The sequence below is a fragment of the Ictalurus furcatus genome, chromosome 12, assembly GCF_023375685.1.
Source record: "Ictalurus furcatus strain D&B chromosome 12, Billie_1.0, whole genome shotgun sequence".
NCBI lineage: Eukaryota > Metazoa > Chordata > Actinopteri > Siluriformes > Ictaluridae > Ictalurus > Ictalurus furcatus.
In genome coordinates, this window is record NC_071266.1 from 9,867,138 (window position 1) to 9,882,096 (window position 14,959).

At 40.0% G+C, this 14,959-nt stretch overlaps 1 protein-coding gene across 4 annotated transcripts in view; it reads right to left on the reverse strand.

The window, feature by feature from the left end:
* Positions 1-3,952: 3,952 nt before the first annotated feature.
* The window catches only part of xirp2a (xin actin binding repeat containing 2a), a 38,350-nt gene continuing 27,343 nt past the window's right edge, over positions 3,953-14,959 (reverse strand). For all 4 annotated transcript variants that reach the window (XM_053638623.1, XM_053638624.1, XM_053638625.1 and 1 more), the window contains 3 exons: positions 14,699-14,802; positions 4,441-13,417; positions 3,953-4,080 (listed from right to left, as the gene is read on the reverse strand). In XM_053638623.1, the coding sequence (XP_053494598.1) occupies positions 3,986-4,080; positions 4,441-13,417; positions 14,699-14,802 (9,176 nt within the window). In that variant the 3' untranslated portion in view covers positions 3,953-3,985. The remainder of the gene's footprint in view (positions 4,081-4,440; positions 13,418-14,698; positions 14,803-14,959) is intronic.

Consider the following 14,959-nt stretch of genomic DNA (forward strand, 5'->3'; position numbering starts at 1 on the left):
TTTGTGTGTCCTGTGTCCTGTGTTGCTCAAGATGTTGGCTGTTGACCCGCGCAGTGCAGCGTTCAGGGCTGAAGGAGCTGCTGTCCAATCAGAACCATGATCAGGAGCAGAGGAGGAGCAGCGCCACCCTGTGCTCAGGCACCAGAATGACCAGGAGCTCCACTGTATGTCGAGTTTACTGTTGATGTTGTTGATATTTTTACTCCAGTCACACATACATTACATGACCAAAATTATGTGGACACCTGACCATCACACCCATATGTGGTTTTATAATAAGCAGGCTTCCTATCCAATTTCATAAAAATACTTGCAAACTCTGTTATCTTAAAAGTAGAATTACATTGGCATACTGTAATTGCATATAAATCATTTGCTATTAAACACAATCAAGCATGAGAGTAGGAGCCATCATACAAAGGGGGGGCATGGCCATTAAAGCCCCCCCCCACACACACACATTTCAAAATCTAGGTTTTGTCCCCCCAACTTTTTCCTAAACTTAAATTTTATTTCGTATTGCACCGAGCATGCACCCGAACCCCCCTAGATTTCAGTGTTCCCCCCCCGGTTCAAAATCGCTCCTACGCCCCTGCATTCAAGTACTGATATTAATAGAGCAGCTTAGATAAACTGCTCTAAGTAGCACTCTCAAAGGCTTCTCTATTAATATCAATAGCCGTTTCCATTACATAAAAAATTAATATTAATTATAATCAATTATTGATAATACAGTAGCTTAGAGAAACTATAAGCATAATTATATTTAACTAAATATTTAACTATTATAATTATATTAACTATAAATATAATATATAAGTATTATTATAGAAAAAAATAACAATATAAGTAATAACACCTTCTTCAGATCTCTATATCTCCTGCCCTTTTCTACATGAAGCTATCTAAATGTCTTTCAGTGACACTGTAAATATTTTTCATATTAAGCAAAATTAAAATCATTAACATGGCTGCATATTGTGAAATAATTCTAGCTTTTGAGGAAAATTATTTTGCCATTGATTTTAACCTATAATGACATACTTTATAATAACAAATAATATATTTGACTGTTTTTAAACTTAGGTATTCAAATGAAAAACAAAATCAGCAATATTTCATAAAGGTTTTTATTAATTTGATTGAACAATGCATAAGCAATAAAATAGAAATAATGACTCTCTAACCAGCCTGAAAGGAAGGACCTGTCATTGGTCCTTTTAAACAGGGCAAGAAAATAGAATCACCTATATCTGTAAAGAAAATAAAAGACAATCTGCAAAATTACAAGGAAAAAAATCATACACAAGCTAAAGATATAAGAAATCAAGTTAAGTATACAGCAGAACAAAGAAAAAAAAAAGAATAAGCATAATATTTCCCCTTTTTTGTGCTGCACACCAGGTGCATTATATAAAGCTTCTTAAAAGATTTGCAATTGTGCAGAATAGCAACACTGAATTACTGTAAACTGAGTATAAAAGATTAGTAAATGATCACAAGCCTCTCTCCATGAACAGAATTAGGGAAATATTCAGAATTTGTATGCATTTGTATGCATAAAAAAGGCTGTATGGCTGTATTTAAACAGAAGGTGACCTCAGAATTCATCATCATCATCATCATAAAATCTGTTCCGTTTAATTTGTTCCTCTACAGACAGCGATTGTGGATCCTCTTCCCACAGGCAGCTGCCGGCTTTAGAGTTAGAATAATCAATGCTCGTTTTCTCCAGTGTTTTCATGCCTGACACCTCTTTGGTCTCTATTCCAAAATCCATAAGGTCATCCAGCAGAGTGGCTGATGATTTTGTGCTGCTCTCTTTGGTGTTAAGGTCGTCCTTGGAAAAAAAGCTTGTAGTCTCGCCAAAGCCAGCAAATATGTCATCTAGAAACTGTGAGGCACTGAAATTTGTTTGCTGATCTGAATGGTGCTCTAGTGTTGTATCTGATACACTCTCTTTGTTGGCACTTGGAGGTGGATTATCGTCATCCTGTAGTAACAGCAGAAGGTTAGCACGCATTGTTTCTTTGGTGTTGGTTTCCTCTTTGGTGTTGGGTTCCCCTTCAGTGTTTGTTTTCTCTTTAGTATTTGTTTCTTCTTTGGTGTTGGTTTCCTCTTTATGGTTGGTTTCCTCTTTGGTGCTGGGTTCCTCTTTGGTGTTGGTTTCCTCTTTGGTGCTGGGTTCCTCTTCAGTGTTTGTTTTCTCTTTAGTATTTGTTTCTTCTTTGGTGTTGGTTTCCTCTTTATGGCTGGTTTCCTCTTTGGTCTTGGGTTGCTGAACAGAAGGTAAGTTGAAGTCAAATATATGTGACTCTGCTTTAACATCACCCAAACCCACCGAAGAATCACCAATGTCTAGTAACATTTGATAGTTATTGTTGTTATTATTGTTGTTGTTGTTGTTTGTATTCCCATTTGCTGGTTGCTCATCTGTAGCCACACTGTCTATCACTGTCACCTTTACACCATCTGTTTCTCCACTTTCTTCATTTCCTTTCATGTTCTCACATTCATTTTCCTTCACCTGTTCCACATTCTCAGTTTCTTTATTATAATTCATGTCTCCATTCATCTCCAAAACCTCTTTCTCATCTTTTATTTCTGATTTACCTTCTGCTTGCTCTGTCTTCTGTTCTATACCATCTGTGACTTTAGGTCCTTGCTTGACAGCTGCTGAAACGTCAGTTTGCACTTGAGAAGTTGCTGTTGGTTGCTCTGAGACCTTCTCTTTAGGTAAGGCTTTCATTGGATCACCACCATGTTCTTTTTGGTTTTCATTAATGATGTAATTTTTTGTTGGTGAGGTTAGCATTGGCTCTTTGTTTTCAGTTTCTTGTGACTCCTCTTTAGGGGGCCAAGTAGGCTTCACTACTTTGAGCTCTTCTTCCAGAGTGAAGCTCTTCTTTGGTGTTTCACTCTGAGGTGGCCAAACAATTGCAATTTTACTTTTTGGCTTTTTGGCATTATCATCCAACTCACTCACATCTTTAATCTCAGCTGGGAATGAGTCATTTTCTTTTGAGACGTGCAATGCTTTGGTTTCAGATTTCACTGGAGGAACAGTATTGACTTGATCAACATGAACTTTTTCTGATGTGTTCTTCTGATTTTTTGCACTCCAAAGCTCTCTGTGAGGCTTTTCTCCAAATCCCTCATCATAGTTTCCTTTGGACTTAAACAACTGTTTGTAGTGGGGTTTGCAGTACATTCGTCCATGGAGAGGGGCGTAGTTTCCTAGGCTGGTGAGAGAAGAGTAATCATAATCATAGAGTTAGTCCATGTGGAATGCTTCTACATATGACCAGTGTCTTTTTCAGTTGTAAGTATGAAAACCCTGACTAATCTCCAGAGCAATGTTGCAATTTTTAATAGCATCACAACTACCCTACTTACAGTAAGTAAAGTCACAAAGTCACTTTATTGTCTAAAAAGACTTTAAATGTGTGACACCCTGGCTAAACAGGTGCTGCTGTGGCTGAATTCTAGCAAATAGCCAAAAATGAACAAATTGGGGTTTTATGCTTATAACATACGTTGACACCTCAACTTTAAAAAACTATATATATATATATATATATATATATATATATATATATATATATATATATATATAGTTCCTGCAAAATATATGTTCATCATGGACATCAATTCAGTTTGTAATCAGATACCAACTGTCAAAATGTTCACTTTTGGGGGTAACCAGAATTTAAAATGCTGGAACTTTACTTGTGGTTGACATATATGCAAAAGAGCAACAGTTCATTTCAGGAAAGCCTGTAGTTTTCAGAAACATATATATCGTAGAAAATGTCAAAATTTCACCCTATGAAGAGTTTCTCTGGCCACCACACATATACAAGCACAATATAGTGAACTTATTTTCTTCGCATATCCCATTAGGTTTAAATATGCTGTATACTAGTAAATTGTTATGATAATTTACCTGAGCTTGCTATTGCAGTGGGCACACCTGAAGCAACTTTTATGAAAGTTTTGTTTGTCTGCTATGAGACACTCCATGGGATACACCCTCTTCCGACATACCCGACAAAGTTCGTTGTCTGGCACCCTTATTTTCTATAAGAGAGAAAGTAGAAATAGAAGGAAATCAAATACTATTTTAAAATTTTAGAATATAATTATAAATGCAAGCACATGTCAATGGCAGATATCATGTTAATATAATAGCCGAGTAACAAGAAAAACAAGTAAAATGTGCAAATGCAAGGGTTACTGGTGTAGTACAGTGCATTCAAACAAATTTCCACATGAACTGTAGTCGTTTTATTCAAAATAAAATCCAGTGGGGAAACTGCTTTAAAATTATTCAAAATTCCTATCCACAAGTACAGCAACACTTCATAAACACACCAGTGTTGTTTTAGTAAACACGCCTTACACTCGTTAGTGTTTCCATGCCTCATCACACAATTTTACCGGTGATGACAGTGTGTTGTTGATGTGATACACTCTGAGAGGTATGCTGTTCCAAGGCACTGAATCCCAGGTTCTTGAAAACATTTTCACTGTCTGCCCAGGACTGCTGGAAATTCTTCAGAAGTTGTTCTGCTGAAGCCTCAGGTGGGACATCCAGGACATGAACCTTCCCTCGTACCACATCAGCATATGTTGGTGGATCACGACGTGTGGTTACACTCTGAGAATGAGAGCTATTCTGGCTCCTTGACCCCACCAATGTGTTACCAAACTCATCCACGGTTGAGTAATGCTCTGTAACAGACTTTGTCTCGGAGAAACCTGTGGGTTTTGCCAATTCCTCCTGCATCTCAATGTTCTTTCTGTCCTCTTTGAGATATTGGTGGGCCTGGTCACCCATTTCAAACACATTCTTCAGGGCCTTGATATCATAGGATGGCATCTCTTCCACCTGGGAAGGTTTTTTCTCTGGTTCATGCTCTGTATCCTCAGTATCACTACCAAGTCTCTCAGGAATAACAATTGGATGCTTCCTTATATATACTTTGGGCTTTGGGGACTCAAATTTATTGACAAGTCTGGACAGGTCTACCTTGGGCATGTCCTCTTTCATTCTGTCATGTAAGTCAATAGGGATCTCTGTCTCGTTGTCCTCTTCTGGCCCCAGTCGTACTGGGATATCAATGGGATCCTTCCGCAAATAGTGGCGGTTTGTTTCTGCTCTCTGAGCCTCCTCAAAAAACTCTTTCTTGTCTTTTACACTCATCATGGAGTCTGCACTGGCCTCCATGGATGACTGCAGCATAGATGACTCCATCATGTGGGTCTCAAAACTGATCTCCTGGTGGCTGGACAAATGAGATTCCTCCATTTCACCTTGCATAATGACTTGCTCGGGCAAAGCGATTGGAAGAGGGGATGCACCATGAGCGAGCTTGGCAGTTGTGTCTCTTAGTTTGGCTAGCTTCTCTGAGCGACTAATAGTTGGAGAGGGTGTAGCTCGGCTAATATTTGTGGAGGTTTCAGACCAACGTGGTGGGGGTGTTGGGGTAGCACCTGATCTGTATGGTGGAGGCGAGGGGGTGACTAGCAGAGGAGAGTCTGTCCTTCTGGCGGTCTCAATGCAAATATATGTGGGAGATGGCGTTCTCATTCTAAGCTCTGGAGGCATTGTTTTGAAATCTGTATTTTTAATGTCTTGAACAGTCTTCTCCATAAATTTTTTCTGAGATTCCAATTTAGCTGAACCATTGTTTATTTTTGATATTTTCTGTGTTGTGCCACCAACAGCTTTCTTCTCCTCTACTGGCTTAGACTGTGTCTTTTCCAGTGCAGCCAAATTTGCCTCTAAGAAAGTAAGTTTCATTTGAGCAAGGTTCCTCACATACACAATGATCTCCTGAAGTTTTTGCTTATTGTATTGTGCACGGCTTAGTTCTACCTTTTCGGCAGCTCCTAGCAACCATTCTGGGATCATACTCAACATTATTTTGACTGACCTGGCATCCATTTTCCCCCCTGATTCCTGCATCACCTTGATATGACTCAGCAATGTTTGCATCTCCTCATACTTCTGGATATCTGAGGTCTCGACTGCAGTTTCCTTAATCTCCATCTGGCAGGACTCTTTTTGTGGGTGCTGTTTAGTGGCCTCCACCTCACCTGCAGACATTTCAGAACCCCTTATTTGTTTCTTGATCTGAAATTTTCCCTTTTGTTGAATATTTTGCTGCTGAACTGAGCTGTGACTGACCACCTTCTCTTCGTGTACCAGAACATGTTCCTCCCTAATAGCCTGCTGAGACTGAACATCTGTGGTTTGTCCGGACCCTTGCTGATGAACCTCCATGGACATGGCTGGTAGAATATGATGCATCACAACTGATGATTTTGGTGCCACAGCAGGCAGCTGCTTTTTTGGCTTTTGTTTGGCTTTTTTCAGATCTATTTCCAGCTTTGTGTCCTTAGTAATTTGGTCTACTTGCTCTTGCTTTTCCATTTTGTAGCAACTCTGATCTGCACAGACATGAGATATAGTTGTTTGCTCTTTCTGGGTTGATTCCTTGTTTTCTTCTAAATTCTCTTGATTGGGCATCTTAAATGTTTTAACTTTGAAGCTTGGGGTCACTTTTGGAATCTTTGTAGGCTGTGGGAGAGCCTTCTTTGTTTCTTCAGTTACAGTTTCTTCAGCTTTTATAGAGTTAGTAGGTTGACACTGAACATTTGCTGAGATTTGCTGTGTAGATTGAACTTGGGTAATGGTTTGCTTAGATGTAGTTGTGTGAGAACTTGGCTTTACATGTTCATGGTGCTCGGTTGCTGGTAAAGGAGGGACTTGTGATGCTGGCTGAACTTTGATTTCAGCTGTAGATTGGGTGACTTGCTTTTTATCTGTAGTAACAGCAGTTTTCTTACCTAATTTGGGAAAGGAAGGTTTACTCAACTGAAAGGTTGGAGGGACCTTTTGTAGGGGTTGAGGCTGAGCCTGTATTCCTGTGACTGGCCCTTTGGGCACTGTGACTGGCTCTAATTCACTAGGATGTACCTGCTGTGTTTCAAGTGTAATTTGTGACTGCGCAAGTTTCTCTGTGGTCAAATCTGCATCAGTATACACCGCATCTAAGTCACGAATCTGAATGTTTTCAGGAGGAGATGTTGGAGTAGACCCTGTCTTACTCTTCTCAGAATCATCTCTTTGTTTGCGGTATCTTTCTTCTGCCAGCATGAGTGGTGTTTTGAATTTACTTGCATAAGGTCTGGGCTTTGGATCAGTAGCAGGCTCTGGGGGTGCTGGAAGTTTAATTGGAGGAATAAATACTTTTTTAGGTCGAGGGGGTTCCTCCGGCTTTGATGTGTGCACTGGGATTGTTGAGGGAAGTTCAGTGACTGGTGGAAGTGGCATCTCGGGTGACTTTTCATCATGCTTTTTCACCCTTGTTTTGGTTTCTGTGACTGTAGTAATATGTTTAGCTTCTTTTCCCTTCTGTTCAAGCACAGAAGGTTGTGGAGGAGATGGTGGGGGAGCAGGAGCAGTTTGTTTTTTCTGCCACTTAGCCTTGGGTGGATCTGACTGCTTAGGAGGCTCAGGCTTAGGCACTTTGAATAGAGGACGGCCCTTTGGCTTTCCAGGATTTGGCTGGGTCACTGAGTTGAGTTCTTGTTGTGATGGAGGAGGTGGGAGGAAGTCTTGTTGAGGTGGGGGAAAGAATTCAGCTTCTGCTTCAATGGCAGGCGGAGGAGGTGGTGGTGGAAGGGAAGGATCGCTATCCTGCCTCATGGCCAGATGAGGACGAGGAGAGATGGAAGGCTCTGTGACTGGAGATGGAGGAGGAGGAAGCGAGAACTCAGACTCAGAAGGTGGCGGAGGAGAAGTTGGAGGAGGGGGGAAGTGAATTTCTGGTGGGGATTTCTTTTTGATCATTCCCTTTGGATTCAAGTTGCAATTCAGACTCTTGATGTTCTGCTCAGTCTTTAGACTCTTCACATTTTGTTCTGATTTTAAATTCTTGGTGTTCTTTTGTGTACTGGTGGTGTGCTCTGTTGTTACCTTGGTCTGAACCTGTGTGACTGTCTTTATTTCTTGTGTTTGCTTTGTGGTTTGAGTTGTTTGTTTTGTCTCTTTCGTGTCACATGCAGCAGCGCACACAGCTGCACTTTGATCTTTTTTCTCACCTGCCTGTTTTCCCACACGTTTTGTTATGATTACAGAACCAGGGTTTTGCTTTTGTTTTAGCTGCTGCTCTTTTACATGTATCTTACGTGAGAACTGGGATGATTCTGACTGGCCAATTGATGTCATATGATTGGTTTCAGAACTTTGCTCTTGAGTGAGGATCTGACTTTGATCAGATTTCACCTCTGCTTGCTTTTGTGTACCCACACCTGTTTCAATTCTCTTGGGCATATTTTTTGAAGGGGGTGGATTGGAAGGCTCAGCCCTGGGTGTAGCAGGGCATTCACAAGCCTCTTCTTGAGTATACACTGAAATACTTTTGGAAGTTTTAACTCTACTGGAAGGATTTGTTTTTGATTTATGACTTGACTGTTCTTTCTTCTTCATAAGACATTTGATGGTCCCATGAACATCTCCCTTCATCACCTCCTCCTTCTCTATCTGGGTTTGTTCCTGCTCATAAAGAGATTTTATTGACATTTTAACATCACCTTCTGTGCTAGCTCTTCTTTGCATAGGAGGTGAGGATACTGGTTCCAGTAGGAGCTGGATGGTGCCCTTTACATCACCCTGTTCACTCACTTGATGCTGGATGAGTTTCTTCTCAGTTGATGCTTCCTGTAAATTCAGTAAAGCTGCTTGGATGTCACCTCTAACAACTTCCTCTTTCTCAACCTCTTTTACTGCCTGCTTTGCCTCTTCAAGGGATTTTAAAGTTCCCTTAATATCACCAGCCACTACATCCTCAATAATGACTTCATTCTTAGCAGTGGTTGAACGTTCAAGACTTTCAAGGGCACCCCTGATGTCCCCACGGACAATCTCAGGTTTCTCCATTTCTTTGAGTTGGTTCTGGGCTTCTTCCAAAGATCTGAGTGTGGTGTTGATGTTGCCTTTGACCACCTCCTCTTTTTCAACAACTTTTTGCTGATTTACTGCTTGTGTAAGTGAGTCAAGTGCTGCTCTCAAGTCTCCCTTTACAATCTCCTCCTTCTCAACATTGTGCAAAGACAGGACTGGTTCCGTCATAAAAACTTGCACTGTGTTGTGAACATCCCCAGGAACAATATCATCTTCAGCTACAGTTCGTCCAATTGCATGTTGATTGTTCCTCAGGATCAATTTCGTATGCTCCACATCACCTCCAATAATCATTTCCTTAGCTGTTTCGTTATATGTTTCATCTGATCCTAACTGAAGTTGTCTAAGGTAGTCCAGTGCTCCAGACTCGATACAAGTTGAATAGAAACTCACATTACCTCTCTCTGAATCACTTATTTGTATTTTAGAAGACTGGTCTTTGGCATCACCGTTGTACAACAGCCTATGCAGAGTTCCACGGACATTTCCTTTAACAATGTCCTCTTTTACAAGTCCACTTTCTTCTTCCTTGTTCAACAGGGAGTATATAGTCATCCTCACATCTCCTTTCTCATCTTCCTGAATTAAAATACCATGTTTTGCTGTTCCGTCCTTCTTCAGCAAGTTGTTGATCGCTTCTTGTATGTCTCCTCTAACGATCTCTTCCTTCTCAATATTAACATCCCTATCTTGATTAAAGAGCTGTTTGACAGTTGCGTTGATACTTCCCCTCTCTTCTGCATCAATGGTGATGGCTCTCTCTGCTGTCTCACGTCTATTGAGCAGGTTCATCATGATGTTATTTAGGTCTCCTCGAATAACCTCCTCTCTCTGGATCTCTGGAGTCTCCTGATTCTGCAGTTTGTACTTGGCCATCCTAACATCACCAATCTCATCTGCTTCTATAATTATACCCTGGGAGTCAACTATTTTCTGACTGTAAAGTTCCTCTAATGTCTCCTTGACACTTTTACCGATGATCTCTGTCCTCTCCACATTGGTCTCATTAAACTCAGTCAGTGGTGTAGTTTCAAAAAGCCATGTTGTTGTCTTGACGTCAGCTTTGGGAATTTCCTCACGAGAAATCTCGATTTCTGTTCCATCACAGTCCTTGATGCGATCAAGGGGTTCTTTTTCAAAAAGCCACACTGACTGTTTAACATCACCCTTCAGCACTTCCTCTCGTGTTACTTTTTCCATATCGTCGAACTCGGAACCCTCTCCGCGGATCTTGTCAATTGTATGCGTTTCAAACATCCATGTGGAACTTCTCACATCACCTTTTTGTATTTCACTTACACTAACAGTTCTCACACATTTTTGAGACATGTCATCATTTTCAAAGCGCTGCATGTTTGTTTTAACATCTCCACCCTGAATATCTGCAACTGTCTTTAGAGTAACCTTCATATCCTCAGTAATTTCATCAAGGGGTTGTGTTTCAAACCTCCACCTTGCTGTGCTAACATCGCCTTTCTGTATATCTTCCTCAGTAACAGCTTTGATGAGATAAACCTCATCTGTGTCTCTTATTGAGTCTAGTGGCTTTGTCTCAAACAACCATCTTGCCCCGATGACATCACCTCTCAGAACTTCTTCTTTGGTGACTGTAGTAACTTCATGAAAGTGTCCTTCTTTGTCTTGAATAGCATACAATGGCTGGGTCTCAAACATCATGGTGTAGTTTTTCACATCTCCTTTTTCAATTTCCTCTCGTATGATGCTCTGAAATTTGTTGATCTCTGTCTCTGAAGAATCTTCTTGAATCTTATCCAGGGAATATGTTTCAAAAATAAAACGACCTTTGTCAACATTCCCTCCTTGAACATCTGTAACTGTACGCACCGCTTTGGATTCTTCAGCATACTCCTTGATGGCATCAATTGGTTGATTTTCAAACATCCAGGTGCAGTTGACAACATTTCCTTTCTGGATATCCTCAGTCTGACGAGACTTCAGTTTCTGCATGGTCTCCTCAGAAGTGGAGGTCATGATGTCAGGTGCCTGGTTCTCAAATATATACTTCATCCTTGATACATCTCCAGACTGGATATTGATTTGTGTGACTCGTTTAAAGTTACTTTGATCCTCACCACCTCTGATATTCTCCAAGTTTTCAGTTTCAAAGAGAAAGCGGGCCAGACGCACATCCTTGCCTTGTACATCCTCTTGATTGACTGTACAAGTTTTTAAAATAGTCTCAGATTCATCTTTGATACTGTCAAGGGTTTGGGTCTCGAAAAGCCAGGTACAGGTTTTAACATCACCCTTCTGGATCTCTGTGGTGTCCTCTGTTTTTACCTCAGCTTTTTCATACAGCTCATCCATCGGCTGAGTCTCAAACAGCCATCTACAAGTCTTGACATCACCTCTTTGGATCTCAGTGGCCTCGTTCTTTCTGTTGTCCTCTTCTTCCATGTTACTGAAATATTTGATGCCATCAAGGGGCTGAGTTTCAAACAACCACTTGGCTGTTTTAACATCCCCTGATTCAATCTCCTGTTTTGAAATTCCCTTGATAATCTGGAATTTGTTTATACTGTCATCAAACTGGTCAATTGGACGAGTCTCGAACATCCACTTGCAGCTTCGTACATCGCCCTTAACAATTTCTTCACGTCGTACTGTTTTGACTTCATGGTAATGTCCTGAGCTGTCCTGTACGGCATACAAGGGTGTGGATTCAAAGAGCACTTTGTTTGATTTCACTGATCCACTTGTGACACCTTCCACTGCTATCTTATGTGTATCTGTGCACTTGCTTAGATCCATGGTCTCAAATATCTCCTTGCAGTTGATGACATCACCCTTGTCTAACTCCTGAAGCTTAACCGTTCGTGTGATTTCTTTTTTGTCCTCTCTAATTTGCTCAAGAGGCTTACTCTCAAATAGCCACCTCTGATGCCTCACATCACCTTTCTCCTCTTCCGATGCAACAACCTTTTGTAGTTTTCCAACTTCGGGCAACTCCTTCAGATTTTCCATTGGCACAGTCTCAAACAAATGCCTAGCTGATGTTACATCACCCCCAATGATCTCCTCTGGTTCAGATGGCCTCTCATTGGTATTATCTTTTAAAGTATCCATGGGCTGTGTCTCAAAGACCATACAATGTCTTCTAACATCTGCTCCTATTATCTCCTCCTTTTGAGTTTTGGTGTTTTCCAATTCTTCATCTTTGATTTGATCCAAGGTCTTTGTCTCAAATAACCACCTACCCCGATTCACCCCACCCTGATAGTTTTCTTCCATGGACACTCCACAAATGATCTTAACTTTAGTTGGGTCTTTGCTAATCATATCCAGAGGCTGGGTTTCAAAAAGCCAACGGGATGTTTTTACATCACCTTTTTCGGTTTCTTCACGTCGCACAGTTGTAATCTCCAACATCTCACCAGAATCTCCCCGAATGACACACATAGGTTGTGTCTCAAACATTTTTGTTGTAGTTTTGACTTCACCTTTAATCTCTTCCAGTTCTGACTTCAATTGTAGGAAGTGTGACTCGTCAATTGTCTCAGTATGGCCAAGGGAATCAAGATGCTGAGTTTCAAACAAGTATCTGGCAGTTTTTACATCTCCTCCTGCAATGTCTTTGGTATATACCACCTGCTCCTCTTCATCATCCTCTTGGTAAATTTTATTCATATAATCCAGAGGCTGTGTCTCAAATAACCAGGTTGCAGTTCGCACATCTCCTCTTGCTAGATCTGTTTGTTTTCTACTATGCTCTATTGAGTCAGGGGTTTCTGTACCAAGAGCATCAATAGGTTGTGTTTCAAACATCCAAGTTGTATATTTAACATCTTTCCCGGCAATGATTTCCTGCTGCACAATGTTTCTGCTTTCATTCTCATCTGGTGTGTCATCTTTGATGGTGTCAAGTGGCTTGTTCTCAAACATCCAACGCATAGACTGCACCTCACCTTTCAGAATCTCATCCCATTCCATATACTCTCTTTCCGGGCTCATACATTTCCCAGGACTGCTGCCATTGTTTTCAAACACATAGCGTGCTTGCTGCACATCACCACTAACTTCCTCATCACTGTCCATATGAGAGTGCTCCATTTCAGTAATGAAGTCCCGTTCCAGGTTTTTGCGCACCTCTGGATGGATATGCTTGTACAAGCGTTTCAGCTCATAGAGGTTCCTTTGCTTGGAATACTGCTCCTTGCTGATTGGATATTTTTGGATAACATGTTGATCAGGTGGCTGGGGAGTAGTACAGCGTTCTGGGACTTCAAAAGGGACCTGAAGGAGGTCAGCAGTTGGTGGTGGTGGAGGAAATAGCTCAGTGGTTTCATAATGGGCAGATGAAGAGGCAGAGCTAGAGGACATCGTCTTCATAGTTTTGGTAACAGACTCAGAACTACATCCTGTTGCAACTTTGGATGACACATTAACTGGCGCCCACTGAAACTGGTTGTAATCAAGATCAATCTTTGTTGTTGAGGGAGGAAAAGACAATAATTGTTTCAGTAAATATACAGTCACTGAACAAATATTATAATTGCAATGCTGATTTAAAAACTTGTTTTATAACATGTCCACTTATTTGTAGGTACATTTAGATAGGGATTGAAGCATTAGAATAGAAGCCCTGCTGGTGACATCCCTACTTAATAAAAATAATGCATGGGCAGGACTTATTGAAGTATAGGAACAAGATCCTAATGTGTGGCCAGTCACAGCTCAGTAATGCAAGGGAACAAGATACAGTAAGTGCAGACATATTGATATGTCGTGATCATTGTGTTGAAAACTGGTGTGTGCGTATACAGTATATTAGGGATGTAATGGTTTGGATCAACACATTTAAAAGTCAATAATTAAAATTAATTCCGGGAAGCAATCCTAAATTGATTATTATAAATATAATTGATATAAATTGATTATTATCAAGAAAATGTAAAAAAAATAATTCATGATTTTAAACTGATGTGTAAATAATTAAATAGGCTAGCAAGGTAATTTGCCTATAACTGTGATACTTAAAATCACTTGATACTTAAAATCATACTGTGATACTTAAAATCATACTTAAAGTCCTTCTGTACCTCATCATCATTCGCAAACTAAAGGTAGTCCTACTCTAGATTCTGAACAAACTTTGTCACATATTGTAGCAGATTCAATGGCAACATCAAATATGGAGTTGTTGCCTTAGGAATTGAAATCATATCGTATTGTGTAGAAGCCTGAGGTTTATACCCCTAGTCTATACTGGGTTATAAGGAAACCACAACATTTTATTATTGATTACTGTTTGTAACATCTTTTAGTTCAGAAAGTATTTTTTTTTTTCCCAATTAAAACACTACATTTTTATTTAAATAGTATAGAAAATACTAAACAACGAACATTTCAGGTCTACAATTTACAACATGTAGATAAAATAGATGATTTATTAATGGTAAAAACTCTACTTTATTGTTCTTTTTCACACATTCCAGTCCCTTCAGATTAATAAATCATGTCCCCACATTATTTTTATTAAGTAGGGATTTCTAATTAGAGATTTAAAAGATAAAATCAGTAGCGTTTCAAAAGCTTTGGCCTATCACAAAGTATCGTACATCTTGGTTTTCTGTTTCCAAAGATGTAAATGTCCTGACTCTCAGCTCTCAAATTATTTAAAAATAAGATATTTCCTTATAATACATCTGATTGGTTGGTTGGTGAAAGGAGGGGGTTCATTGTGTGATCATGAACGTTCATTACCTTGATGTGCTTGCTTGGAGTGGCTTCTTCTATGTTTTTTTCATGCTGCTGTTTTAGTGCTTGGGTGGAGATTTTAGGTAGCTCCTGATCTCCAATCACCACCACTGAAGCATACAGGAAGAAGAGTTTAATGAAACATGCAACACAAAGGGAATCTCACTTAACCCTTTCCCTCCACAATATAAAACTGTAACTTTGGACTACATGAATAAATAACTGTGCAGATTAATTCATGCATGTTGCATTGCTTTTAAAAAACCA